The 24,793-nt window shown below is 63.3% G+C and overlaps 2 protein-coding genes across 4 annotated transcripts; one reads left to right on the top strand and one right to left on the bottom strand.

Annotated features, from left to right (window-relative positions):
* The first annotated feature begins 300 nt into the window (after window positions 1-300).
* CPSF1 (cleavage and polyadenylation specific factor 1) lies at window positions 301-10,070 on the top strand. 3 transcript variants are annotated; one of them, XM_070392562.1, is made up of 36 exons: window positions 301-553; window positions 2,473-2,500; window positions 2,592-2,734; window positions 2,839-2,919; window positions 3,050-3,201; window positions 3,278-3,424; window positions 3,505-3,644; window positions 3,717-3,827; window positions 3,923-4,016; window positions 4,114-4,201; window positions 4,314-4,436; window positions 4,518-4,569; window positions 4,648-4,742; window positions 4,812-4,886; window positions 4,975-5,055; window positions 5,129-5,218; window positions 5,392-5,502; window positions 5,576-5,717; window positions 5,796-5,974; window positions 6,060-6,193; window positions 6,270-6,444; window positions 6,515-6,721; window positions 6,799-6,888; window positions 6,958-7,101; window positions 7,172-7,324; window positions 7,884-8,000; window positions 8,072-8,162; window positions 8,230-8,314; window positions 8,385-8,679; window positions 8,762-8,938; window positions 9,025-9,091; window positions 9,160-9,207; window positions 9,283-9,438; window positions 9,530-9,659; window positions 9,737-9,875; window positions 9,950-10,070. In XM_070392562.1, exons 1-36 carry the CDS (start codon window positions 410-412, stop codon window positions 9,995-9,997), a joined length of 4,332 nt encoding a protein of 1,443 aa, XP_070248663.1. In that variant the 5' UTR covers window positions 301-409; the 3' UTR covers window positions 9,998-10,070. The 3 variants fall into 3 exon arrangements, with proteins under 3 accessions (XP_070248663.1, XP_070248661.1, XP_070248664.1); XM_070392560.1 differs by having other exon boundaries at window positions 6,057-6,193; XM_070392563.1 differs by lacking the exon at window positions 4,975-5,055 and having other exon boundaries at window positions 6,057-6,193.
* Window positions 10,054-22,971, bottom strand: ADCK5 (aarF domain containing kinase 5). The gene is made up of 15 exons (XM_070392592.1): window positions 22,895-22,971; window positions 15,641-15,747; window positions 14,787-14,936; window positions 12,589-12,664; window positions 12,258-12,458; window positions 12,041-12,181; window positions 11,849-11,962; window positions 11,634-11,765; window positions 11,479-11,562; window positions 11,276-11,357; window positions 11,121-11,199; window positions 10,956-11,047; window positions 10,612-10,864; window positions 10,410-10,526; window positions 10,054-10,319 (listed from the first exon to the last, which is right to left on the bottom strand). The coding sequence occupies exons 1-15, from the start codon at window positions 22,904-22,906 to the stop codon at window positions 10,214-10,216; spliced, it is 1,746 nt and encodes a 581-aa protein (XP_070248693.1). The 5' UTR covers window positions 22,907-22,971; the 3' UTR covers window positions 10,054-10,213.
* Window positions 22,972-24,793: the final 1,822 nt, after the last annotated feature.

The following is a 24,793-nucleotide window of genomic DNA, read 5'->3' as shown; positions in this document are numbered from 1 at the left end:
CGCACGGGGGCTCGGAGACTCGCCGCTTCCTGCGGGGACAGCCTGCACGCTGACCCCACCCCGGGCCAGGCAGCGCCCAGCCGGCCCTGAGCCGTCGCCCGCTCGCCTCCCGTGGGGCCCGGGCACTCGCGAGCTCCGGATGTCGGAGCTCCATGCGAGGAACCGGCAGCGGAACCGCTAAACCGCCCCGCGGCCACCAGGGGCCGCTGTCGCTCTGCAGCCGCTCCGCCGCGGGGCACTGCGCAGGCGTAGGACCCCGGAACCTCCGCGCTCAGCTTCCGGGCCCGGCCGGACCGTGTTCACCGCCGCCCCGGTCCCCCGCGAGCCGGCTCCAACTGCCAGGTGCGGGGTGGTCGCGGGCGGCCCGCTCCCTCTTGCCCTCGGCCCCGCGTCGCCCGGGACCGGCACCATGTACGCCGTGTACAAGCAGGCGCACCCGCCCACCGGCCTCGAGTTCTCCATGTACTGCAACTTCTTCAACAACAGCGAGCGCAACCTCGTGGTGGCCGGCACCTCGCAGCTCTACGTGTACCGCCTGAACCGCGACGCCGAGGTAGGCCCGGCCGCCGGCTCCCGCCCCCCGCCGCCCGGCGCTCGCCCAGGGGCGGCCCAGGTGCCGGCGGAGAAGCCCGCGGGTCGCGGCGCCTGAGCGCGAGGCTGCCCCGTACCTGCCGCCCCCGGGCCCCCCTGCCGGGCGCGCGCCCTCCCTCCCTCGGGCCTCGTACCTGCGCCTTTGTTTCCCCAAACACCGCAGTGATGGGGGCGCCCGCCTGGGATGTGTAGTTGGGGACAAAAGCTAGGAACGGGGGAGGGGCTCCTAACGGAGACGCACCTGTGAGCACGCGGAGGCCGGAGGCCGAGTGTTTGCAGCGGGCGGGGCAGCGCCTCCCGAGGCGGAGGGGTTTGTGGGGGAGGAGGGCGGCGGCAGCAGGTCCCGTGAGGCGCAGCGGGCTCGGCCGTGGCGGGAAGCGAGGGCGCTGGGGTCGCGCCGGGAAGGCGGCCGCTTAGCGGTTCTTGGAGGGGGAGTGAGACTTCGGGTCACGGATGGCGAGTGGGGCGCGCCGGCTGCCGGGACGCCCTCCGCGGAGGCCGAGCCGGTGAGGCGGGCAGCCCCGAGGGAGCGTGTGCACCGGGCGGAGGAGACGGGGGAGTCGCTGGCGGGAAAGGAAGGCTCTTGGCCAAGACGAGCGAGTGGGCAGCGTGTTGGCAGGAAGGGAAGGAGCCAGCAGAGCAGGGTCGGAGGGCCCAGCCCGAGCCCTCAGGAGGCCGTTCACACCTTCAGTGGCCGTAGAAACCCCGAAGGAGAGTCCTCGACAGACGGGCGTGGCTGCGGAGGCGGCGCCGCCTCTGCTCCCGGGCCCTGTCCCGAGGGGACCCTGCGGGCAGGAAGCGGGCAGGAAGCGGGCAGCGATGCGGCGGGAGCTGGGCAGGGCGCCGTGGGTGCGCGGGCCTGGCCTGGCCCCGACAGTGCCCTGGAGCCCGAGCAGCTGTGCCCCTGGCCGCACCCGGCTGCTCGGAGTCACAAAGCCGTTCGGTCCGGCCATCAAGGCTCTTCATCTCAAAGACGCAATAAGCTTCTCACTAGACTCTGTCATCTGACGCTCACATTTACATGGAAGAGACGAAAGTTAAGACTATCCAGGTCATTTTAAAGGTGGCCGAGGTGGGGCACCTGCCCGGCAGGATTATCGAGGTGTGTGTGTGTGTCTGTCTGTCTGTCTGGTGTCTTAAAGCTGCTTCGTGAGACAGACTCAGGGTGATGTTATACTTTCTCAGTAGCTTTTGCTTGTGAACTGACCTTTTAGCCATGAAGTGTCCCTTTTTAACTCGAACGCTTTTACCTTCAGACCCACTCTGCCCAGTAGAAGCGTGTGTGCTCGTTGGGGTGTTTGTCACTCGGATGTGGTTCCTGGTAGTTGGGGCTGGATGACCGTCTCACTCAGCGTCTTTGTGTTTGTTCTTTATTTCTGACTGCGCCCTCCTCCTCGGCTTCGCTTTGTATCAGTCTGTGTTTTTATTTTGTTTTTGTTGCACGTTTTGTGTCGTTTCCTCTCTCGTTACGTTGGAGATGCAGCAGGCCTCCTGGATTTAGGACGTTGTGGCTCAGATGAGCGCTTTTGCCCCAAGTGACACGGAACGTTCTTGCTCCAGCCCCGTTTACTCCCCCCCCTTAGTCTTTGGCCCCGTGTTCCACTCCCTGGGGGCAGAGCCAGGCAGGTTGGGGTGCGTAGAGCAGCTGCCCCACCTCTGACCCTGCATGGGGTGTGCTCAGGAGAAGCCCGTGTCCAGGTTGGGGACCCAGGTGTGAGCCTGTGGGGCTGGGTGTGCGCGGCTCTCCGTAGGCCTCGTGCTCCCCACCACACTGAGGGTGCAGTCGGGGCAGCCCTGGTGGTCTTTCCTCCTCGTTCGTCCACGAGGTGGGGCCGCTGGTGCAGCAGCGCCTCTTCACTGCGCCTCCCCTCCTTCCTCCAGGCCCCGACCAAGAATGACAGGAGCACAGGTGAGCACCCGGGCGGCTGTGCTGGCCACATGCCTGAGGGTGGGCGGCTGCGGCGAGGGAACCAGACCTGTACCCACCTCCTCTCCCCCAGAGGGCAAGGCTCACAGGGAGCACCGCGAGAAGCTGGAACTGGTGGCTTCCTTCTCCTTCTTCGGCAACGTCATGTCCATGGCCAGCGTGCAGCTGGCAGGCGCCAAGCGGGATGCCCTGCTGCTGAGCTTCAAAGACGCCAAGGTGGGCGGTGGGCTTGGTGGGGGTCCTGGGCACAGCGGTGGGTGGTGGGCGGCAGGCTGGGCAGAGCTCAGTGGCGGGTGGAAGCTCTGACCTGCTGTCCCCAGCTGTCTGTGGTGGAGTACGACCCGGGCACCCATGACCTGAAGACACTGTCTCTGCACTACTTTGAGGAGCCGGAGCTGCGGGTAGGCAGGCTGCGCCCCACCCCGTCCGGCCCCTCTTCCTCCCCCCACCGCCCTGCCCTCGCCCACCCCCTTGCTTCCCTCGAGGCCTCCCACTGGCCCCATGGCCTGCCTGATGGCTCTCCACCCCCAGGACGGGTTCGTGCAGAACGTGCACACGCCGCGGGTGCGTGTGGACCCTGACGGACGCTGCGCGGCCATGCTCATCTACGGCACGCGGCTGGTGGTGCTCCCCTTCCGCAGGGAGAGCCTGGCCGAGGAGCACGAGGGGCTCGTGGGCGAGGGGTGAGTGCCGGGGCGCGTGGGGGGCCAAGCCCCACCTGCCCTCCACCCTCCACCCGCTGAAGCCCTCACCCCCCAGGCAGAGGTCCAGCTTCCTGCCCAGCTACATCATCGACGTCCGGGCACTGGACGAGAAGCTGCTCAACATCGTCGACCTGCAGTTCCTGCACGGCTACTACGAGCCCACCCTGCTCATCCTGTTTGAGCCCAACCAGACGTGGCCCGGGTGAGGCCCCTCTGCTGTGGGCCCGGGGGGCGGTGGGGGGGACCCCTGGCTGCCCCTGGCTGACCCATCTGCTGTCCCAGGCGGGTGGCCGTGCGGCAGGACACATGCTCCATCGTGGCCATCTCACTGAACATCACCCAGAAGGTCCACCCAGTCATCTGGTCCCTCACCAGCCTGCCCTTCGACTGCACCCAGGCCCTGGCGGTGCCCAAGCCCATAGGTGAGAGCCTGGCGGGTTGGGGGAGGTAGTGTGGAGCGCCCGGGCCCTGCCCACCAACCTGTCCTCCTCCAGGTGGGGTAGTGGTCTTTGCAGTCAACTCGCTCCTCTACCTGAACCAGAGCGTCCCCCCATACGGCGTGGCCCTCAACAGCCTTACCTCAGGCACCACCGCCTTCCCACTGCGTGAGTGTGGGGCGGGCAGGGGTGGGGGGGTGGTTTGGGGCGGGGGGGGGGGGGCGGGCTGCTGGGTCCCTGACGCCCCTCCCCCGCCTCAACAGGCACCCAGGAGGGCGTGCGGATCACTCTTGACTGTGCCCAGGCGGCCTTCATCTCCTACGACAAGATGGTCATCTCCCTCAAGGGCGGAGAGATGTGAGTCCCCCTTCAGGGAGCCCTGTACCCCCAGTCTCGTCGTCCCACCCACCCCCACCCTGGGAGCCTTGCCCAGCTCAGCGTCCTCCTCCCACAGCTACGTGCTGACCCTCATCACCGATGGGATGCGCAGCGTCCGTGCCTTCCACTTCGACAAGGCCGCCGCCAGCGTGCTCACCAGCAGCGTGAGTGGGCGCTGCGGGCAGGCTTGGGTCTGGGTCTGGGTCTGGGTCTGGGTCTGGGTCTGGGTCTGGGTCCAGCCCCCCTCACCACCGCCCGCCCCGGCCCCTCTCTCAGATGGTCACCATGGAGCCTGGGTACCTGTTCCTTGGCTCTCGCCTGGGCAACTCCCTCCTTCTCAAGTACACGGAGAAGCTGCAGGAGGCCCCGGCCAGTGCTGTCCGGGAGGCTGCTGACAAGGTGGGTGCCGGGGGTGTCTGTGGGGACTCTGCCCCTGTGCAGGGTGACCCCAGGGCTGCTCACTGCCCTCCTGCCTCACAGGAAGAGCCTTTGTCAAAGAAGAAGCGAGTGGACTCCACAGTGGGCTGGTCAGGTGAGTGGTGAGAGGTCAGGGGGCAGGGGCGCTGCTGGGGCCAGAGAACAGGGCATCTCAGCGCTCCGTGTGCTGCAGGTGGCCAGTCCGGGCCGCAGGACGAGGTGGACGAGATCGAGGTGTACGGCAGCGAGGCCCAGTCGGGCACACAACTGGCCACTTACTCCTTTGAGGTGAGGTTGTGCCCAGAAGGGGCCCCACCCTGGCGGGCCCACCCGCCTTGACCACTGCTCTGCCCTCAGGTGTGTGACAGCATCCTCAACATTGGACCCTGTGCCAATGCGGCCATGGGCGAGCCCGCCTTCCTGTCTGAAGAGGTGCCTGGTTTGGGAAGGCGGGTGGGGGCGGTGTGCAGGTTGGCGGGTGGCTTGCCTGGGGGCCCTGTCCTCACCTCGGCCCCTACAGTTTCAGAACAGCCCTGAGCCAGACCTGGAAATCGTAATGTGCTCTGGCTACGGCAAGAACGGGGCCCTGTCCGTGCTGCAGGTGTGTGGGGGGCAGGCCAGGGTGGGGCCTCCTGGGGACCTGGATGGACAGTTGTACCCCATTGTCTTTCCAGAAGAGCATCCGGCCCCAGGTGGTGACGACCTTTGAACTTCCTGGCTGCTATGACATGTGGACAGTGGTTGCCCCTGTGCGCAAGGAGCAGGTGCGTGCACCCCCGGCTGCAAGGCCCGTGGGGCGATGACTGGTGCTGTCTCTATGAGGACGAGGAGGCTGAGGCAGGCCCTGCTGTGCAGGTCCCAGCAGATGCATCAGAACGGGCTCTGGCTCGGCTGTGGGCTGGGTGGTGAGTGTGCTCTGCCTGCCCTCCCGTCACAGGAGGAGACCCCGCAGGGCGAGGGCGCGGAACAGGAGCCCAGCACCCCTGACACAGAGGACGACGGGCGCAGACATGGGTTCCTGATTCTGAGCCGGGAGGACTCCACCATGGTGAGGGGCCTGGCAAAGGGGTGCTGGGGTGGGGCCCCCTGCAAGGGGTGTGCCTCACCACCGTTGCCCACAGATCCTGCAGACTGGGCAGGAGATCATGGAGCTGGACACCAGTGGCTTTGCCACACAGGGTCCCACAGTCTTTGCCGGCAACATCGGCGACAATCGCTACATCGTGCAAGTGTCACCACTCGGCATCCGCCTGCTGGAAGGAGGTGGGACCAGCGGGTGGGCGGGCGGGCAGGTGGGCCGGCGAGCGGGGGCAGGGTGCACTGACTGGCCTGTGTCTGCAGTGAACCAGCTGCACTTCATCCCTGTGGACCTGGGCTCCCCCATCGTGCAGTGCGCCGTGGCTGACCCCTACGTGGTCATCATGAGCTCCGAGGGCCACGTCACTATGTTCCTGCTCAAGAGCGACTCCTACGGGGGCCGCCACCACCGCCTGGCTCTGCACAAGCCGCCGCTGCACCATGTAGGCCCCTTCACCCCCGGACCCCTTGCCCCCAACCGCTGTCCCCGCCCCTCCTGGACCACTGAGCCCCCTCCCCCCACAGCAGTCCAAGGTGATCGCCATGTGTGTGTACCGCGACGTCAGTGGCATGTTCACCACCGAGAGCCGCCTGGGCGGGGCCCGCGATGAGCTTGGGGGGCGTAGCGGCTCCGAGGCGGAGGGCCCAGGCTCAGAGACCAGGTGTGTGGGGGGCCGGGGTCCTCGGGGCTGGGGTCCCCGGGGCGGGCCACCCCTGATCCGCGCATGTGCTCCCCAGCCCCACAGTGGATGACGAGGAGGAGATGCTGTACGGGGACTCAGGCTCCCTCTTCAGCCCCTGCAAGGAGGAGGCGCGCAGGAGCAGCCAGCCTCCCACCGACCGGGACCCCACGCCCTTCCGGGCTGAGCCCACACACTGGTGCCTGCTGGTGCGGGAGAATGGAACCATGGAGGTGGGTGGCGCCCTGTGCCCACGCAGCCGCCCCTCCCCATCCTGCCTCCACTAAGCACCCGTCCCCTCAGATCTACCAGCTCCCTGACTGGCGGCTGGTGTTCCTGGTGAAGAACTTCCCGGTGGGGCAGCGGGTGCTGGTGGACAGCTCGTTCGGCCAGCCCACCACGCAGGGCGAGGCCCGGAAGGAGGAGGCTACGCGCCAGGGGGAGCTGCCCCTCGTCAAGGAGGTGCTGCTGGTGGCGCTCGGGAGTCGCCAGAGCCGGCCCTACCTGCTGGTGAGCACAGGCAGGGCCCCCGGCCCCATCCTGGGCCTGCGCTGTCCAGGCCCCTGATGACCCGACACCATCCCCAGGTGCATGTGGACCAAGAGCTACTCATCTACGAGGCCTTTGCCCACGACTCGCAGCTCGGCCAGGGAAACCTCAAAGTTCGCTTCAAGAAGGTGCGGGAGTGGCCGGGGGGCACTGGGCGGGGTGGGGGCAGGGACGGGTGCTCACAGAACTCCCCCCAGGTCCCCCATAACATCAACTTCCGAGAGAAGAAGCCTAAGCTGTCCAAGAAGAAGGCGGAGGGTGGCAGCGCCGAGGAGGGGGCCGCGGCCCGTGGGCGAGTGGCGCGCTTCCGCTACTTCGAGGACATTTACGGCTACTCGGGGGTAGGCTGGGGACTGGGGGAGGCCAAGCAGTGGGGCCTCGCCCGCAGGCTCCTCATGGTGCTGCCCGCAGGTCTTCATCTGTGGGCCTTCGCCTCACTGGCTCCTGGTGACCAGCCGGGGGGCCCTGCGGCTGCACCCCATGGGCATCGACGGCCCCATCGACTCCTTCGCCCCGTTCCACAACGTCAACTGCCCCCGCGGCTTCCTGTACTTCAACAGACAGGTAGCTGCCGGGTGGGGCTGCCAGGGCAGGTGCCGTGCTGGGCTGGAGACAAGGTGCTGGTGACGAGATGGAGCTTCGGGGGCGGTGGGGGGAGGGGGAGGGGGGGCTAAGGAGGCGAGACCTGGGCTTACTGCTGGGAAGGTTGAGGTCACCTGCCTGGGCGACCGAGTTCAGGCACTGTCACTGCTCTGGCAGCTGAGACCCCAGCTCTGCCCCGTCGGCGCTGTGGCTGGCTGAGGCGCTCACCTCTGAGCCTCACTTTCCTCCTCTGTCACCCAAGAACTCCAGGGATGATGGTGCTGATGCACCCGGGACTGGGTGAGGGGGGCTGGGCCTGGCAGGGGCCACTCGCCTATCTGCAGCCCTGGTATGGCCAGGGCGGGCCACCCTTTGCCTCCAGTGCTCTCGGGTCCTGACCCCCCCTTGCCCTGGCTGACCCCAACTGCCTGCTCACCATGCTGCACAGAGCGGGGTCTGATCCCAGAGAACCCTGTGGGCCTGGGGTCACCTGTGTTGCTTTCAGTGGGTGCCTGGCCTCACTGACCCCCTCAACCCCCAGGGCGAGCTGAGGATCAGCGTCCTGCCTGCCTACTTGTCTTACGATGCCCCGTGGCCCATCAGGAAGATCCCGCTGCGCTGCACAGCCCACTATGTGGCCTACCACGTGGAGTCCAAGGTCTGAGTCCCCCTGAAGGCCAGGGACCTTCTGGGCCTGGTCTCTGGTCTGTGACACCTCCACTCCCCCAGGTATACGCTGTGGCCACCAGCACCAACACTGCGTGCACCCGGATTCCACGCATGACGGGCGAGGAGAAGGAGTTTGAGACCATCGAGAGAGGTAGGAGACGTTCAGGCTGGGCCTGCTCTTGGGGCCATCTCTCCCTGACCGAGCCCTGTCTCTGCAGATGACCGCTACATCCACCCCCAGCAGGAGGCCTTCTCCATCCAGCTCATCTCCCCCGTCAGCTGGGAGGCCATCCCCAATGCCAGGTGAGCCTGGGTCAGGTGGGGCGGCAGGGAGGCAGGTAGCAGGGCTGCCTCCTGACCCTGCCTCCTGCAGGATCGAGCTGGAGGAGTGGGAGCACGTGACCTGCATGAAGACGGTGTCGCTGCGCAGCGAGGAGACCGTGTCCGGCCTCAAAGGCTATGTGGCCGCGGGGACCTGCCTCATGCAGGGGGAGGAGGTCACCTGCCGCGGGCGGATCCTGATCATGGACGTGATCGAGGTGGTGCCCGAGCCTGGCCAGCCCCTGACCAAGAACAAGTTCAAGGTCCTGTACGAAAAGGAGCAGAAGGGGCCCGTGACCGCCCTTTGCCACTGCAACGGCCACCTGGTGTCGGCCATCGGCCAGAAGGTGGGTCCCTGCCCCTGCAGCCCGTGACGACCCACGGCCCCGCCTGCCTGCGAGCCACTGGCTGCCACCTCTCCCACCACAGATCTTCCTGTGGAGCCTGCGTGCCAGCGAGCTGACGGGCATGGCCTTCATCGACACCCAGCTGTACATCCATCAGATGATCAGCATCAAGAACTTCATCTTGGCCGCCGACGTCATGAAGAGCATCTCACTGCTGCGCTACCAGGAGGACAGCAAGACGCTCAGCCTCGTCTCCCGGGTACCCTGGGTGGTGGGGACGGCCCTGTGCCAGGTGGTCCCTGTCCCCAGGGGGACCTGATGTGACACCCACCCCTCGGTCCCCAGGACGCCAAGCCCCTGGAAGTGTACAGCGTGGACTTCATGGTGGACAGCACCCAACTGGGCTTCCTGGGTGAGTGCAGGACTGGGGTCCGGGGCTGAGACTGTGGTGACCAGGCTGACTTGGGGCTCTGTTTCCAGTGTCTGACCGTGACCGCAACCTCATGGTGTACATGTACCTGCCGGAGGGTGAGTACTCCCTGACTCAGGGCAGGGGCTGGGCAGAGGCTGGGCGGGCTATGACCTGAGGTCTCTCTGGTCCAGCCAAAGAGAGCTTTGGTGGCATGCGCCTGCTGCGTCGGGCAGACTTCCACGTGGGTGCCCACGTGAACACCTTCTGGAGGACCCCGTGCCGAGGTGCTGCTGAGGGGCCCAGCAAGAAGTCGGTCATGTGGGAGAACAAGCACATAACGTGGTTCGGTGAGGCCTTGTGGGTGGGGACAAGGGGCAGTGGCACGGGTGGGCAGGTGGTGCTGGGATAGGATAACTGGGCTCACACTGTCCCCTGCAGCCACCCTCGACGGCGGCATCGGGCTCCTGCTGCCCATGCAGGAGAAGACCTACCGGCGGCTACTGATGCTGCAGAATGCGCTGACCACCATGCTGCCCCACCACGCTGGCCTCAACCCCCGTGCCTTTCGGTGAGCATGCCTCTGCTTCCCACCCCCAACACCTCCCCCCAGGTCTGTCCAGCTCCCCATGCCTAACACCTCCCCAGGATGCTGCACGTGGACCGGCGCACCCTGCAGAATGCCGTGCGGAACATCCTGGACGGAGAGCTGCTCAACCGCTACCTGTACCTGAGCACCATGGAGCGCAGCGAGCTGGCCAAGAAGATCGGCACCACACCTGACATTGTGAGCAAGCCGCCTACCTCCCCATCCCACCCCACTTCACCCTGCTCTGCCCCTTACCTGCCCTCTCCCCACAGATCCTGGATGACCTGTTAGAGACGGACCGGGTCACTGCCCACTTCTAGACCCCTGGATACAGCCACTGCCACCACCCCTTTTTGTACAAAACACAGGAGAAAGATTTGTTTGGTTTGAGAAGTACGTGTGGTCATTGCAGGGCTCCTGGCCCTACCAGTGGTCAGAGCCCCCGGGGTCCACCCCCCACTCAAGCCGACAGTTGCTCCAGTGTCTCGGGTTGGGGGGCGTCCACATCTCCAGTCCGGGCCTCCTGCTCTAGGGCCCTAGGTTGCAAGGTACTCATATAGCCCCTCGTCCCTGGGCATGAGGTCCAGGTGCATCAGCACTCGAATCATGAGGACTGTGAACTTCATGGACAGGGTCTCCAGCCTGGGCGGGGGGGGAAAGGAGGGGTAGCAAATCAGTGGGGAGCAGGCCATGGCCCCCCATGTGCCCGCTGGGCCCCAATTGTCCACTCACCTCAGGGCCACTTCAAACTTGAACATCTCCCAGATGACCCTGATGTGGCGCAGGAGGCTGGTGCCATAGACACTCGTGTGCCCTGAGCCTGCCAGGCGGCTCCAGCCCTTGACGGCACTGCCAGAGACATGGTCAGCCCAACCCAGCTCTCCCCTGCCCCCACCCCCACCCCCACCCCCACGGGCTCCCTGCCAACACCCACCTCTTGGCCATGAGGAAGTAGCGATCGACGGGGGCGCCAAGGGAAGTGTTGATGGCGCGGACGGTATTGATGTTCCGCAGCACGAGCAGCATGGGCCGCGGCAGGGCTTTGAGCACGGCCATGATGCCTTCGAAGTGCTCCCGCGCCATGGCCTGCATGTAGGCCGCCTCCTCTCGGCTCAGCAGGTGGGAGCGCCACAGCTGCCCCAGGCGCACAGGCCTCTGCATGAGCACCTCCGCGAACAGGAAGTAGTCTGGGGGCAGGCTGAGTCAAGCTGCGTGCCCGTGTGCCCTTGCGCGGGCACACACACACACACACACACACACACACACACCCTGCCTCACCTTGCACCCCCAGTGCCGCCGCGTGCTTCTTCATTGAGCTGTCGTCTCTCAGGATGATAGCCCGCCACAGCTGGCACAGGGCTGACCGATCCCTGTGGGGCCAAGAGTGAGTCCAGCTCAGCAGGACAGGCAAGACAGGCTCAGCCCTGCACCCCCAGCACTTACTTCTCATCCAGGAACTGGTAGAGGCCGTGGTCCAGCAGCACCAGCTCTGCCTTCCCGTCCGGGCCTTTCCGCACCAGCACTAAGGGCAGGGCACACGGCTCATGCTGGCCCGCTCCAGCCCCAGCCCCAGCCCCGCCCACTGCGGCGCTGCCTACCGTTGCCAGGGTGGGGGTCGGAGTGGATGAAGCCCGTGTAGAAGATCTGCTCAGCAAAAGCCTTGATGAGCTTCTCTGCTATCTGGGGCAGGGACAGGGCCACGCCACTGTCACAGGGCACATGAGGCACCCCTCCCTCATGTGACCTGTGCACACGACAGGCACGCCCCCCCCCGACTCCACCCCCGGGCACATGCACTCACGTCCTGCTCAGCCAGCCCCATGGACTTGATGGCCTCCACATCGTTGACCTTGCAGCCCTCACAGAACTCGGCTGTCAGCACGCGCTGGGAGAGAGCGAGAGGCTGAGCTCAGCAGGTGTGCGTCCCGGCCCCCACCCGGAGGGCACCCAGCCCACCTTGCTGGACACGTCCCAGAATACTCGGGGGACCACGACGTAGTGGAAGTGCTTCAGGTCCTGTGCACAGCGCTCAGCGTTCCGGGCCTCATTCTCAAAGTCCAGCTCCTGGGCCAGGATCCCCTTCAGGTCCTGGGGGCCACATGGGCGGGCAGGTCAGGGCCAGGCACAGCCCAGCCCAGCAGAGGGTGCCGCTCCTGCCCAAGGATGGTTACCTGGAGGACCCAGCTGAAGCCGAAGCTGGGGTGCATGAACTCCACCAACCTGAGCAGGAGCTCCAGGGTGTGGATGTCCCCGTCGAAGCGGTCCCGCAGGTCAATGTACTGCACCTGCATGGGCAAGGCACTGCACTGCTGCCACCCAAGCCTGCCGCCTCCCCAGCCACCACCAGCAGGGGGACCCTGTACCTTCACAGCCACCACGGTGCCATCGTGCAGCCGGGCACGGTGGACCTGGGCCAGGCTGGCGGCGGCAATGGGCTGGTAGTCAAACTCCTGGAAGAGCTTGTGGGGTAGGGCGTGGAAGTCTTCAAGGAACAGCTCGTCCACCTGGTGGAGAGGGTTCTTAGGGCAGCGTGGAGGCCAGGCCGAGCCCCGCCCAGCCTCTGCCCAGGGTGGGGCTCACCTCCCGGAAGCCGCGCGTGAGGGCCCTGTCCTCCAGCACACGCAGCGTCTGGATGTACTCAGGGGGCAGCAGGTGGTTGAAGGAGCATAGCCCTTGGCCCAGCTTCACGTAGAGGCCCCCGTTGTAGATGGCCCCGGACACCAGGGCGTCAGCCGCCCGCTGATGGCACGCAGACATCACCTCCAAGTACTCCGGGCTGTTCTGACCACAGGCATGGAGGGGGCATGGGGGCAGGCAGGCACCTCCTCAGTCCACCCAACACCCAGCTCCTCCAGAATCCCGCCCCACAGCACAGACAAGCCGAGCTGTCACCAAGGAGGCACGGACAGACCTCTTCCACCCGTCGCAGGACGACGTTCGTGCACCACCAGTAGTCTGCGGAGATCTGCAGGCCGACCCTCAAGGACCTGCCAGCACAGGCTCCCTCAGCCCCAGCAGACACAGTCTCAGGGCCCCCTCCACCCGCCCCTCGGGGCCCAAGGCCAGAGGAGGCTCGTCCCAGCCTCTGTGCTCTGTGTCCATCAGCTCCTGGTCTGCAGAATAGGCCACCTGCACCCACTCCACCCTTCAGCCCCTGAGCAATGCTGCCCGGGGCCCAGGGCCCATGGGAGTGAGAGCTGGGGGGGGGGGGGTTGTAGTCTTTTAGAGGACACTCGTCCAAAAGGAAAACCCACCCAGGACTGGGCACACTTGCGCTGGCCAACTGGCCAGCTCCCATGTGAACACACCCTTGCCCCAGGCCCGCACACTCCTGGCCCTGCCCCCACTCTCTCCCAGGCAGGGCCCGTGGACAGGAGCCCCAGGGAGTCAATTCCCAGATAGGGATCCCCACTGCTCTCCTGCCAAGGTGACAGCCCAGCGCAACCCAGGCCCAGGCCCCTTCTGGTGCCTCCAGATCTGTCCAGGGCCCTGTTTCTGAAGAACTGACTACTGAAGAGGTCTGGCTGCGGCCCCGACTCTAGACCCAAGACACGGACTCTAGACGGGCCCTGGTGCTGAAAGGGCTGCTCCTGGGGTGTGTGGTGACAGGGAAGGTCAAAGGTCATGAGGTAGCAGCTTCCTGGTTGTGATTATGAAGGAGAAAGTCCTAGTTTAGGAAACACTCAAGCTTTCAGGGATGACAGGGCATGATGACAACTTGCTTGCAAAGTTTCCAGCAAAAAGCTGTATTATTCTTGCAACTTTTCTGGACATTTGAAATTGTGACAAAAAAGGTGTGTGTGTGGGGGGGGGGGGGGGCTGGCAGAGACTGTAAAAAGGTCCTAAAGCAAACCTCCCACCCACCCCAGTCTGTGCACAGGGCACCTGTGACACACTCTGGCCACAGAACAAGCATCGGTGAGTTATGGTCAGACTCAGCCCCTCCCCGCGACCTCTGTCCTTCCCTGGGCTCTTGCACCCATGCCGCCCATTACCCAGGACCTGCTGTGTGTCCCCCGTCTCCAGAGGCCCCGTGGTCACACAGCACCCGCCACGATGCCCCATCAGGCCTGCCTGTCCTGGCACCTGTAAGGCTTGGCGCCGACGGGGGTACTCGTCTGGCTCCCTCCCTCCAATCCCAGCTCAGCCTCTGACAGGAGGCGATGGGATGTGCTCCCGGGAGCACGGCAGAGAGGCAGGCACGCGAGCCTGCTGCTGGGGTGTCCGACACGCACGCAGAGCAGCCACACGAGGCAGGCAAGACCAGCCCCGGCCAGCCAAGGGGGCTTTTCAGCACCAAGCTGCACAGGGACAGAAGAAAAGGCGGATCCAACTCCAGGCTTGGCCATCAACCTCGAGGCTGGCACAACAGAGGCCCCCGCCAGGAACCAGCCCAGGAGGGCAACTGGGAGTTCCAGGCAAACCTGTCAGCTGCCCACCAGGGAGGAGTAATGGGCTGGCTTCAGCCTGGAGGCGGAGTGAGCAGGCGGTCAGCCATCTGGCATCTCCAGCCTCGTGTAAATCTCAACGAAGCCTCTGGCGAGGTGCCTGAAGGCCTCTGTGGCCTCAGCCGTCCAGGGGCTTCGGCCCAGGCCCAAGAGGCAGCAGGTGTTCACAACTAGCAGATCGGACACCTGGCCCAGCAGCACCCTTAACTAGGGTCTCACGTGAGCCCTTTCCACAGGGAGGCCTGTACACAGTGCGTTTGGGTAAACGACAGTTTTACTCGGTGCCAAGAGCTGGTTCTTAGGCCTTTGAGGCTAAGGAATTCCTGGATCGGACCAAGAGCAGGAGTGCTGACCGAGGGGCTCCTCCGGGAGGTCAGCCCTGCCCCCGAGCGTCAAAGAGCCTGAGGAGCAGACAGCACCATGTCCACTCCAGTGCCCTGGGCTGGGGTGAGACCTCTGGGTGCCAACTCTGGCGGGGAAGTTGGGGCGAGAAGACAGGTGAGGAGGAGGGTGGAAGGCTCCATGCCCCTCCCTGCCTCCCACCAGTTAGGGCTGATCTGGAGGGTCTGTGGAGGCGTGTCCAGGGTGACCACTCACCTGCACTAGGCCCATGAGGGTGGGGCTGTGCAGGGAGAAGGAAGGGCCACGCCACCAGCCGTACCTGCCAAAGCGCGTGACACCGTCCACCATGAGCCGCATCTTCCTCCTCTCCTGCGGCTCTGCGGTGAGGTAGCGGACGCCCAGGAGCAGTGGCAGCCCCATGGCTGTGGAGGTGAGCACCTTCTTCCATAGGGGCTGGGATCCCAGGGGCCTGGAGGGACAAAGAGGCATGCTGGCTGCTTGCCGTCTGCGCCCCATCCCTGCCTGGCCTGGTTGTGCAGGTGACGTTGATCCCAGATGCTCTCTGTCCACGGTGCCCAAGTCACCTCACCTGAGCCCACAGCACCCCAGATGCTAGGCTCCAAGGGGCCAGTGGATGGAGCAAGTGGGTCGCTGACTACATGGAAAGCCACTCACAGGACCAGGACTGCTTACCCTGTAGTCACCCCACCAAACACCTCGCCAATGGCCCACGGGACTGCAAGCGCCAGGATGGCAAGGTGTGCAGGTAGCACACACTGAACACGGGGAGAGGTCAAGGCAAGGACCACAGTGGGACCAGCACCCACTCCGAGTGGCCGCCCCGCCAGGCCACGCGCCCTGCCCAGCACTATGGGCCCTGGGACCTACCACTGAGTCTTCCCTGGCTCTAGTCTCAACCCTCATGCCCCTGCCCCCGTGTCGTGTACTGGCCCCACCTCAGCAGCCCCTCCCACTTCCTGCCTGAGCCTCAGCTCTGGATGCCCTCTGCTCATTATGCTGTGAAGGGGTCCTGGCCCGGGGCCCCAGTCCCAGGCCCTCGCATCACACCAGGAGCAACCCATCCCGTCTTGTGTGTGGAGGCGCACAGAGAAGATCCAGCCACAGGCCCACAGGAGGTCGCCCACCCCTGCCTGGAGGCTGCAGAGAACTCACCACTGAGTGGGCGGGACCCTGAGGCTTCTCCTGAGGACGGCGGCGGGGCCCAGACGGCGCTGCGGCCGGCCCTGCAGGGCAGTGCAGTGCAAGTGGCAACGTGGTGACTGCAAAGTGAACAAGAGCACAGGGTGAGAGGAGGCGGCCACCGCCCTGCCCGGCACCGCGGGGCCTGGGAACGAGCACTCGGCTTTTCCTGCTGCCGAGACCCCGGCCCAGCCCGAGGGAGGCATTCCGCAGGAAGTGCCAGGAACCTTAACCACACAATCAGGAGGACGTGCGGGGAAGCGTTGCTATGGTCGTTTCGAAAGTGGAGGCAGGAAGGCACCAGGAACTCATTAGGCCACATGGAGGCGCCAGCAGGAGAGGCAGAGAAGCTACGGCGCTCTGCCTACTGGCAGCCTTGGTCCCCCATCTGACTTGTTACGAGTCTTACCAGTTCCTCAACTACAAATTTTCCAACTGCAAATTCTCAGTTTCTAGGGGGAAAAAACGCTGTTTATAGTAAGTCATAGCCCACAGCCCAGATGTTAAGGTTATCATTGTGTGCCCGGCCGGCAGGGCTCAGTGGTTGAGCGTCGACGTATGAACCAGGAGGTCATGGTTTGATTCCCGGTCAGGGCATGTGCCCGGGTTGGGGGCTTGATCCCCAGTGTGGGCCCTGAAGGAGGCAGCTGATCAGTGATTCTCTCTCATCATTAATGCTTCTATCTCTCCCTTCCTCTCTGAAATCAATAAAAATATGTATTTTTAAAAGACATCACTGTGAACTCTGGGCCATATAAGGAACTGACTTTCCAATCACTTTCTGGCCAAAGCATGCAGCCCTGGAGACAACTTCAAGGACAGAAAACCAAGCAAAATGTCCATGACCTGTTGTCCCGAGAGGAGGACGTGCTGGCAAACCTCTGTCCAGCAAGGCCACACAGCGAGGCCAGAGCCGCAGGCGTTCTGCACCCGGCTGCCCCTCTGACCTGGCCACATGGCGGCACATGGCCATGCCGCACAGAAGAGCAGGCCCAGAGAACGTATCTGTGCGCACGCTCACGGTGGTCAGTTCTCAGAACATCAGTCAATACCTGCAGAATGGCTGGGTCCAGGCTGGGGTCCCAACCACCTCCCACTGGGCATCCAATGGGGGTTTGTGACAAGCACACGTGCCAGGAGGGCCAGCCCCACCTGCTCGTCCCAGGCCCGTCTCCGATGCCGCTCTGCCCCGGCTCCGCCCAGGCCCTCCTGTGTCCCTCACCTGACCGCTATCTTCTACTCACATCCACCGCCCACCCACCCCTGCTGGGAAGACCAGCCTGACAGTGGGCCCTGCGTGTGACCAGGGACCACAGACATACGTAGACAGGGCCGTGGGGACAGCACCGGGTGCCAGGGAGGGGGGACCCTGTGGCCTGGCAGCAAGGGGACATCCGCATGGGCACTGTGGGTCTTCTAGGCAGAGGACACACATCGGTGAAGGCCCGAAGCCAGGATTGGACAGGGCGTTTCTGAGGAGACCGGCCTGTGTGGCTGGAAAACCGTGTGCCCAGAGGTGAAGAGGGAGCTGCCCGAAGAGGGAAGGGTGGGGGCAAAGAGCCAGAGAGAGGCGGGCGTCCCAAGGCCTCGCCAAGGCTTTCCCCAGGGAGGGGGCGCTGTGCTGGGGGCGTCAGCCCTGGGGAAAGCAGGGACAGGTGTCCACGCAGAAGGGCTGAAGCCCAAGTTAGAGCAGTGCCGGGAGGGGCTGCTGGGAGGAGCCAAGAGTGCAGCCACCACAAGCCCACAGCCCACCAGCAACAACCGACAACAGCGACGCTGCCAGCCGCCGGGCTCACGCTCACTACCAGTGACCCTGAGGAACCCCAACAAGCAGGTGCGAGGGGGCCTTCTCTCAGCACCGCTGGCCTCTGCAGAAAGTCACCAGGACCCCTGCGTGGGCTACTGGTGCTGGGCACAGTCACTGATCAAGTCTCTCCACTTCTGTAAATACGTCCAGTTGTTCGTAACGAGACGTTAAATAAAAGGTTATTGGGAAAGTGTGGGGGACCCCAGCCTCGACCTGGAGAACCCCACCCCAGACAGCCTGAATGGGCCCGGACTGCAGGCGCACCTCGGTGGGGCAATTTTTACAAATTAAAGGTTTGCATCCACCAAGCCTGTCGGCCCCGTTTTCCAACAGCTCATGTGATGGTCGGCATTTCTTAGCAATAATAAGCTTCCACTAAGGTATGTACGTTCTTTTTTAAGACACAATATTCCCGCACACCCGCTCAATAGGCTATATGACCAAGAAACACAAAATCCACGAGACTTGCCGTACGGGGACGTTCGCGTTACTGCCATGTCCCCAAGGTCTGCCTGAGCGCTCGGTATGTGGGGCGTGATAAAGTTTCCGTGGTTACGGAGCATATGCCCTTGTTCCGGGAACGCACAGTGAAGGCTGGAGAGTGGTTCCCAACCCTTTCTTGGCCACGTCCCACCTAAGCGCCTCTAACATCCCGACGCCCTCCCTGTGGCGTATAATCCTTATTATTCAAAAAGTGACTCCTGTTCATGTGGAGAAAGCCTAAAAGGCCATTAACTTGGTCTAAACAAGCTTCCAAAGAACATGGCATCCTTGAAAGAAAAAAGAAAAAAAACGAAAGGACAATTGAAGTACTGAGGAAGAAATCACTAAGAAATTGTTACACGTGTAACAGAGAACTGAAATGCATCGATGTCACAATATATATGTATATACTGTATATGAGGCCCCTAGAACCACAAGAAATGCAAAACATTCATTTAAGTCATCCTTGAATTGCCCCCTTTAAAACTCAAATTGCCCCGTTTGCTTGGGCCCCACATCGGGAACCGCTGGTCAGAGGGTACGTGTCAGAATGTCTGTGTCTTACTATCAAATGGTCCAATGACAACAAAACATATGTTTTCAAAGAGAAACAGGAACAACTGGGGCAAGATGTGAGCAGTGGGCAGGCCGAGGCGGGGGCTGTCGGCTGGCACCTATATGCCTACGTGTTCACGAGAGAAGGCTCGAAGCATCTGCTGTCCTACTGGATGTCCCTGCCGGGAAGGTGGCGTTTCGGAGCCAGGCAAGGGGTCCTCGCCTGGACGGTTCTGTGCTGGGCATCGGGCACTGTCTGCAGACACTCGGTTGTCACCACTCGGGGGAAGGGTGCTCCAGGCATCGAGGAGGTGGAGCTCGGGCCCACGACAGCCGCCCAGGCCGAGCAGCGGGGCAGGCTCTGGGTCTGGACATCAGGGGCTAGAACTGGGATCCAGGCACCGGCACTGACCAGCCAGGCTTCCCTCTCTGTGCCTCAGTCTCCCTGTCTATGAAGTGGGGACCACCGCACTGGCAAAGTACAGATCAAGTGAACGGAGGCTTGCAAAGCTCGGAGCACAGGGCAGGCAGAGGTGCGAGCTGAGCTCCCCTGGCGTCAATGCGCCGGCAACTCTCCCAGGCTCCCTCCTCGCTGTGCCCAGCCACTGGGCTGTCCCCATGCCCTCCCCTCCCCTCAACAACCCTCTGCCTCGCCTGACACAAAGCGGCGCACACTCGCTGGGCCGAAGTGAACTCGGTTAGCACCGCTCCCCACAGCTTCTTCCAAAGGAAAAGAAGGGCTCATTTTGCCAAGAAGAGAAGAGAGACTATTCCCAGTACATGAGGAGCTTGGCGAGAGGTTATATGTAGGAGGTAGAGTGGACGGGTGGCAAGGTGGGGTCTGCTGTAAGCCCCATGGGGTTCACCATGGCAGACCAAGAAGGGAACTTGCCAAAGCTGACCAACTGCACTCATTCTGAGAAATCAGCGTTCAGAGCAAAGGTCCACAGGGTGTCCTAGCAACGGGCCAACAATCAGAGAAGCAGAGCCAGGGGCCTGGATCAGAGGTTGTGTGTGCAGCACCCTGAGCCTTGGCACAGGAGCCCCAAGACCACGCCCAAACCCAGCAACACCCAACCCCCCAGGTGCCCCTGTGAAGGCTGGGCATGTGGCTGCAGGTGCTCTGGGCACCTCTGACTCAGCTGGCAGAAGCCTGCAGCGGAGGAGCGCTCCCAGAGGCTCGCCTTCAAGTCCTGGCCCTGGAGAAGCCCCCGCCCACCAGGGAGGGACGCAGTGGGAGGGCTCATCCCCAAGGAAGCCTGTGCAGCCACCCCTACCCCCCCACCCTACCCCCACCCCCACCCCCCGCCAGGCACAGGCTGGTATGGTCACCCCGGGAGACGGCACAGGGCATGCAGATGGCTCCTGGCTCACAGCAGCCTTGTGTGGATGGGGTGTCACGAGTGGGGAAGGGTCCCCGAGTGCCCAGCCCCAGGATGGAGGAACAGGCTGGTCTGCAGCCTCGAACCACCACCTGGTGCCGGGGCAACTGCCCTCCTGACACCTTTCCTCTCTGAATGGGCAACAGTCTACCTTGCAAGGCTGGGAAGGTGAGAGGTGGTGGAAATAAAGCTCCTCACTCGGGCCTGACACCAACAGGGGCTCAGCAAAAGGAGAGCGTCTGCTGACGGGGCCCGGCCCAGCCGACACCATCCTGGCCCCACACGGCCCACCCGGAGGCCCTCCAGAGCAGCGGGTCCTCACAGCAGCGGGCACACTGTCCCCGGGGCAGTCAGAGGCCGGGTTTGGTGAGACAATGTCAAGTCACCTCCCTCACAAATAACCTTAAACATTCATGTCAGCCCCAATAAATTCAGTAAAAACGTTTTTAAAAGATTTTTCTCTGTTCTAACATAAATTATCAATCCATCGATAAAACCTACAGGACTGGCCCTGGCTGGGCAACTCGGTTGGTTAGAGTGTCGATCGATACACCAAAGTTGTGGTTTCGATACCCAGTCAGGGCACATCCAAGAATTAACCAGTAAATGCAAAATTCAGCAGTATAACAAATAGATGTTTCTCTTTTCTCCCCCTCCCCTTCCACTCTCTTAACAAAAATCAATGGGAAAAATATCCTCAGGTGAAGATTAACAACAACAACCCCACGGACTGTTTCTTTACAGAAAAGAATGCTGCATCGGCGTCATCTTAGAGCAGAGCGTGAGGCCCCAGCTGCGCCCCAGCCTCCTGACGACCGTCCACTGCTGTCACGGGCTCCGGTGAGGAAGCTGAGGACCAGCGTCCACAGCCTCTGAGCCATACAACCCGGTGCCAGGTGCACGTGGACAGACCACCTGGTAGGCGCTCTGGCTGCATCATGTCCTCCCCACCTCGCTTCCCAGCACACGCTCTGCTGGACAAAGCAGAAGCTCCACGGGTGTTGAACTGAGATCAACACAGAACGAGCCGGAACCCACGTGGCCCCGCCGAGGACACTGGCTGAGCAGCAGGTGGAAGGACGGTCTAGCAAGAGATGAGCGGCCCCAGAGCAGCCTGGCCCCAGACAGGACTCCAAGATGAGACGGCTCCACAGCACCCACAGGGGCCGGCCTGGTAGGGATGCCCGGTGCTCCCCAAACTATCCCCATCACCCAAGAGACATCCCCGAAGCCCAAAGAGATCATGTGGCTATAAATGTGGGCAGAGCCTGCAGCTAAACCTGCCAGGGTCCAGTCCAGGGGAGCTTCCACATCACACGTAACCTGAGCCCACCCAGGGCCTGAGCACCAGAGGCATCTGGACACAGGTGCAGAGAGGGCTATGGGTCCCAGGAAATCCTCCCACATGCCAGCATCTGCTTGTCCCCGCACCCCTCCCACTCCCCAAGCCTCCAGTGTGGACAAGAGGACATGGGCTTCCTGTCCCCTGGCCTGTCCTGCTTCCCTCGAATGTGCGCACAGTGTGTCTGCAGAAACCCAGGGCTCATCAGAACTTGGCTAACAACGTACAAAGCAGCAAGAAAAGATCTCTGAGCAGCAACACTCAAACGGATAATGGCTGTGTGTGTACTTGGATGCAGGACCAAGAACGTGTGTGGTCAGGCACTCCGCCCCAGCCGAGCTGCTTGCTTTCCTAGCACCGCGTGGATCAGACAGCTGATGAGAAGGAAGAGGAAATGTCACTGCAGACAAGCTGCCCAGGGCAGTAAGAAGCCACCACTGAGTCTCCTGGTGATGCTGTAACAGAAACCTGCACAGCCCTGGCTGGTGTGGCTCAGTGGATAGAGTGTCAGCCTGCGGAATGAAGGGTCCCGGGTTCGATTTGGGCCAAGGGCACACGCCCGGGTTGTGGGCTCGACCCCGTGTGGGGCGTGGCGGAGGCAGCTGACCCATGAGTGTCTCTCATCATGGATGTTTCTCTCCCTCTCCCTTCCTCTGAAACCAACAAAAATACATTAGAAACAACAAGAAAGAAACCTACACCGACCGGGAAGGACCCCTGACGTTTCGTAAGAGGGCAGCAGCCCGGACCCTCGCCAGGAGGGGTGACCACACAGCCACGTCCTCAGGGTGAGCGGGAATCTGGGCCCGGGAGGGGCCTGGAGGACCCCCGCAGCCCCTGGGTCCCACTCGGTTCAGGGGCTGAGCAGCTCCTAACCGGGGGCTAAAGCCTGCCCCTCGCCCTGGCCCCGCGCTCGGACCGGACCGGACCGGACCGGACCGATGGGTGAGAAGCTGCACACACTGCGAGGCGCGTCCTCAGGACCAGGTCCCTCCCGCCGATCCGACGGCTGCGCCGCGCACGGGAGCTGCTCGCCGCCCGCCGCAGGCTCAGGCCGTGCATGTCTCCACCGACAAGGCGGGTTTGCAAGAGAAAGGCCGGCGCCCAGAAAGCCGACCTTCCGGAGGGGACAGGCCAGACCCCGGGGGGAGCGGTGACCGCGGCGCCAACCACCAGGCACCAGCTGCCGGGTCAGGGCCACCGCGAGGCGCGGGCAGGCCGCCCAGGGCGGGAGGCGCGAGCGGGAGCCGGGCAGGTGCCGGCTCAGCGCGGCCCGGGCGGGTCAGGGCCCGACGGAAGGGAGGACGGCGAGGGCTCAGCCGGGTCTGAGGGACACACGGGCGGCGGCCGGAGCTCCGTGAAGAAGGGCGTCCCTCCCGCAGGTGCCCGTGAGGACCAGGGCTCCGGGGTGTGCGCGGCGCACGCTGCCGGGGCTCCTGGGGGCCTCGAGGGGCGTCCGGGGGGCAGGGCACCCGAGGCGGTGAGCACCCTAAAGAGCTGAGGTCGGGGCGGGGCGGCCCGGGGACCGGCTCCCAGACAGGCCCGGACGCCCCGGCTGTGGGTGCGCAGGGGCTCGGGGCTCGGGGCCCTGAGGGGCCCGCACGGGCGCCTGGCGGCGGCCGGGGAACGGGGCGCCGGGCCGCACGGCGAGGACTCACCGGTCTCCACATGTTCCGGCCGCCGCTCCGCTCCGCTCCCGCTCCCGCTCCGGTTCCCGCTCGGCGCTGGCTCGCGTCGCCCCGCCCAGCAGCCTCTGCGGGGGAGGCACACTGCGCAGGCGCGCCCAGCGCCGGTGGGCGGGGCCCGAAGCCACGCCCCGACGTGCCCGCGTCCCGGCGGCGCAGCGCCCCCTGGCGGCCCCCGAGGCCCCGCGTGAGGGCTCGGCTTCCGCGGGCGGCCCGGTCCTCCCGCCGCCCTGGGGTCTCCTCACGTCCCGCCGGCCCTCACGAGGGGACGGGACCTGGGACCTGCGGGCCGAACGCTCCTGGGCCGGGCGTGGGGGCGCGTCTCGGCCAGAGCTCGGTCTCCTCGCCGCGGAACCAGGCCTGTGAACTGAAAGGTCCCGGGTTCGATTCCGGTCCAGGGCACAGGCCCGGGTTGTGGGCTCGATCCCCAGTGGGGACTTGCAGGAGGCAGCTGACCCATGATTCTCTCTCATCGTGGATGTTTCTCTCTCTCTCTCCTTCTCCCTTCCTCTCCGAAATCAATCACAATTTATTAAAAAAATAGATACAGGGACAGAGAAGCATTGAACAGACCGTCAAACCTCAGAGGGAAGGCGGGCGGGGGGAGGAAGAGATCAGCCGAAGGACGTTATGCACGCATATAAGCACAACCAGTGGGCACAGACACCAGACGGTGAGGGCACGTGCTGGGGGTGGGGGTGGCTGGGGAGAGGTCAATGGGGGGGAAAGAGATGTGATACTTTAAACAATAAAGGTTTTTTAAATTGCTCCAAAATAAACAAACCAAAAAAGAAGGAAAAAAGAGGAAGTGTGTGTTAAGCATGACTCTCACGCAGATATGAGTGATGTGCCCACGTTCCCGATGTAATTAAGGTCCATGAGACCATCCTGGAGGCGACGGGCCCTGAACCCAATGGCTGGTGTCCTGAGGCGGAGAAGGAGTCGGAGACACAGGGGAAAAGCCCCTGTAAAGACAGGCAGAGGCGGCAGAGATGTGGCCACCAGCCAAGAAATGTCAAGAATTGCTGGCAGCCGCAGGCGCCGGAAACGGGTCTGGACGCTGCTCCCTGCGAGCCTCTGGAGGAACTAGCCCTGCCGCCTCTTTGATTTCTGACCTCCAGCCTCTGGCTCACGGCAAAATGAACCGTGGTCATTGGAAGCCACCAAGTCCCTGCTGTGTTCCAGCAGCAACTCAAAAGCTAACACAGTGCTCCTAATGTAAGGTGACGGGAAGATCTGACTTTGGGGGGTGGGCTCGCAGTGCAATAGACAGATCTTGTCAACGTAGAAACCCACACCTGAAGCCTATACGTTCATGTTGACCAATGTCACCTCAACCAATTTAATATTTTGTTAAAAACTAGTACAGCGTGCCAAAGGTTTAAGTCACTAACTAATGAGGGAGCCAGAAATGTAGTTACAAGTTCAAAAGAGAAGTTCAGAACCACAGATTTATATGGAGTGAAGGAAGGCAGAAATGAATCTTATAAAGATGGAGACTTGTTCTTTCCACTGGGAAAAAACAAAGCACATTTGAATCTCCCCTGGACCATATTTATCTGCATATGTATAAATGGAAGGGTGCCCGGCTGGCCTGGCCCAGTGGTTGGGCATCGACCTGTGAACCAGGAAGTCACAGTTGGATTCCCTGTCAGGGCACATGCCCCAGGTTGCAGGCTTGATCCCCAGTTGGGGGCGTGCAGGAGGCAGCCAATCAATTATTCTAATCACCAATGTTTCTGTCTCTGTCTCCCTCTCCCTTCCTCGCTGAAATCAATATGTATATATAATTTTTTAACCACGCTTCTGGCTGGTGTTGCTCAGTGGACGCGGCGTTGGCAGCCTGTGCGGCTCCTGTGCTGAAGGCAGGCC

The sequence above is a fragment of the Myotis yumanensis genome, unplaced genomic scaffold, assembly GCF_028538775.1.
Source record: "Myotis yumanensis isolate MYYU_CA2020_CCGP unplaced genomic scaffold, mMyoYum1.0.hap1 SCAF_15, whole genome shotgun sequence".
NCBI lineage: Eukaryota > Metazoa > Chordata > Mammalia > Chiroptera > Vespertilionidae > Myotis > Myotis yumanensis.
This window is presented reverse-complemented; position numbering and strand designations above follow the sequence as displayed.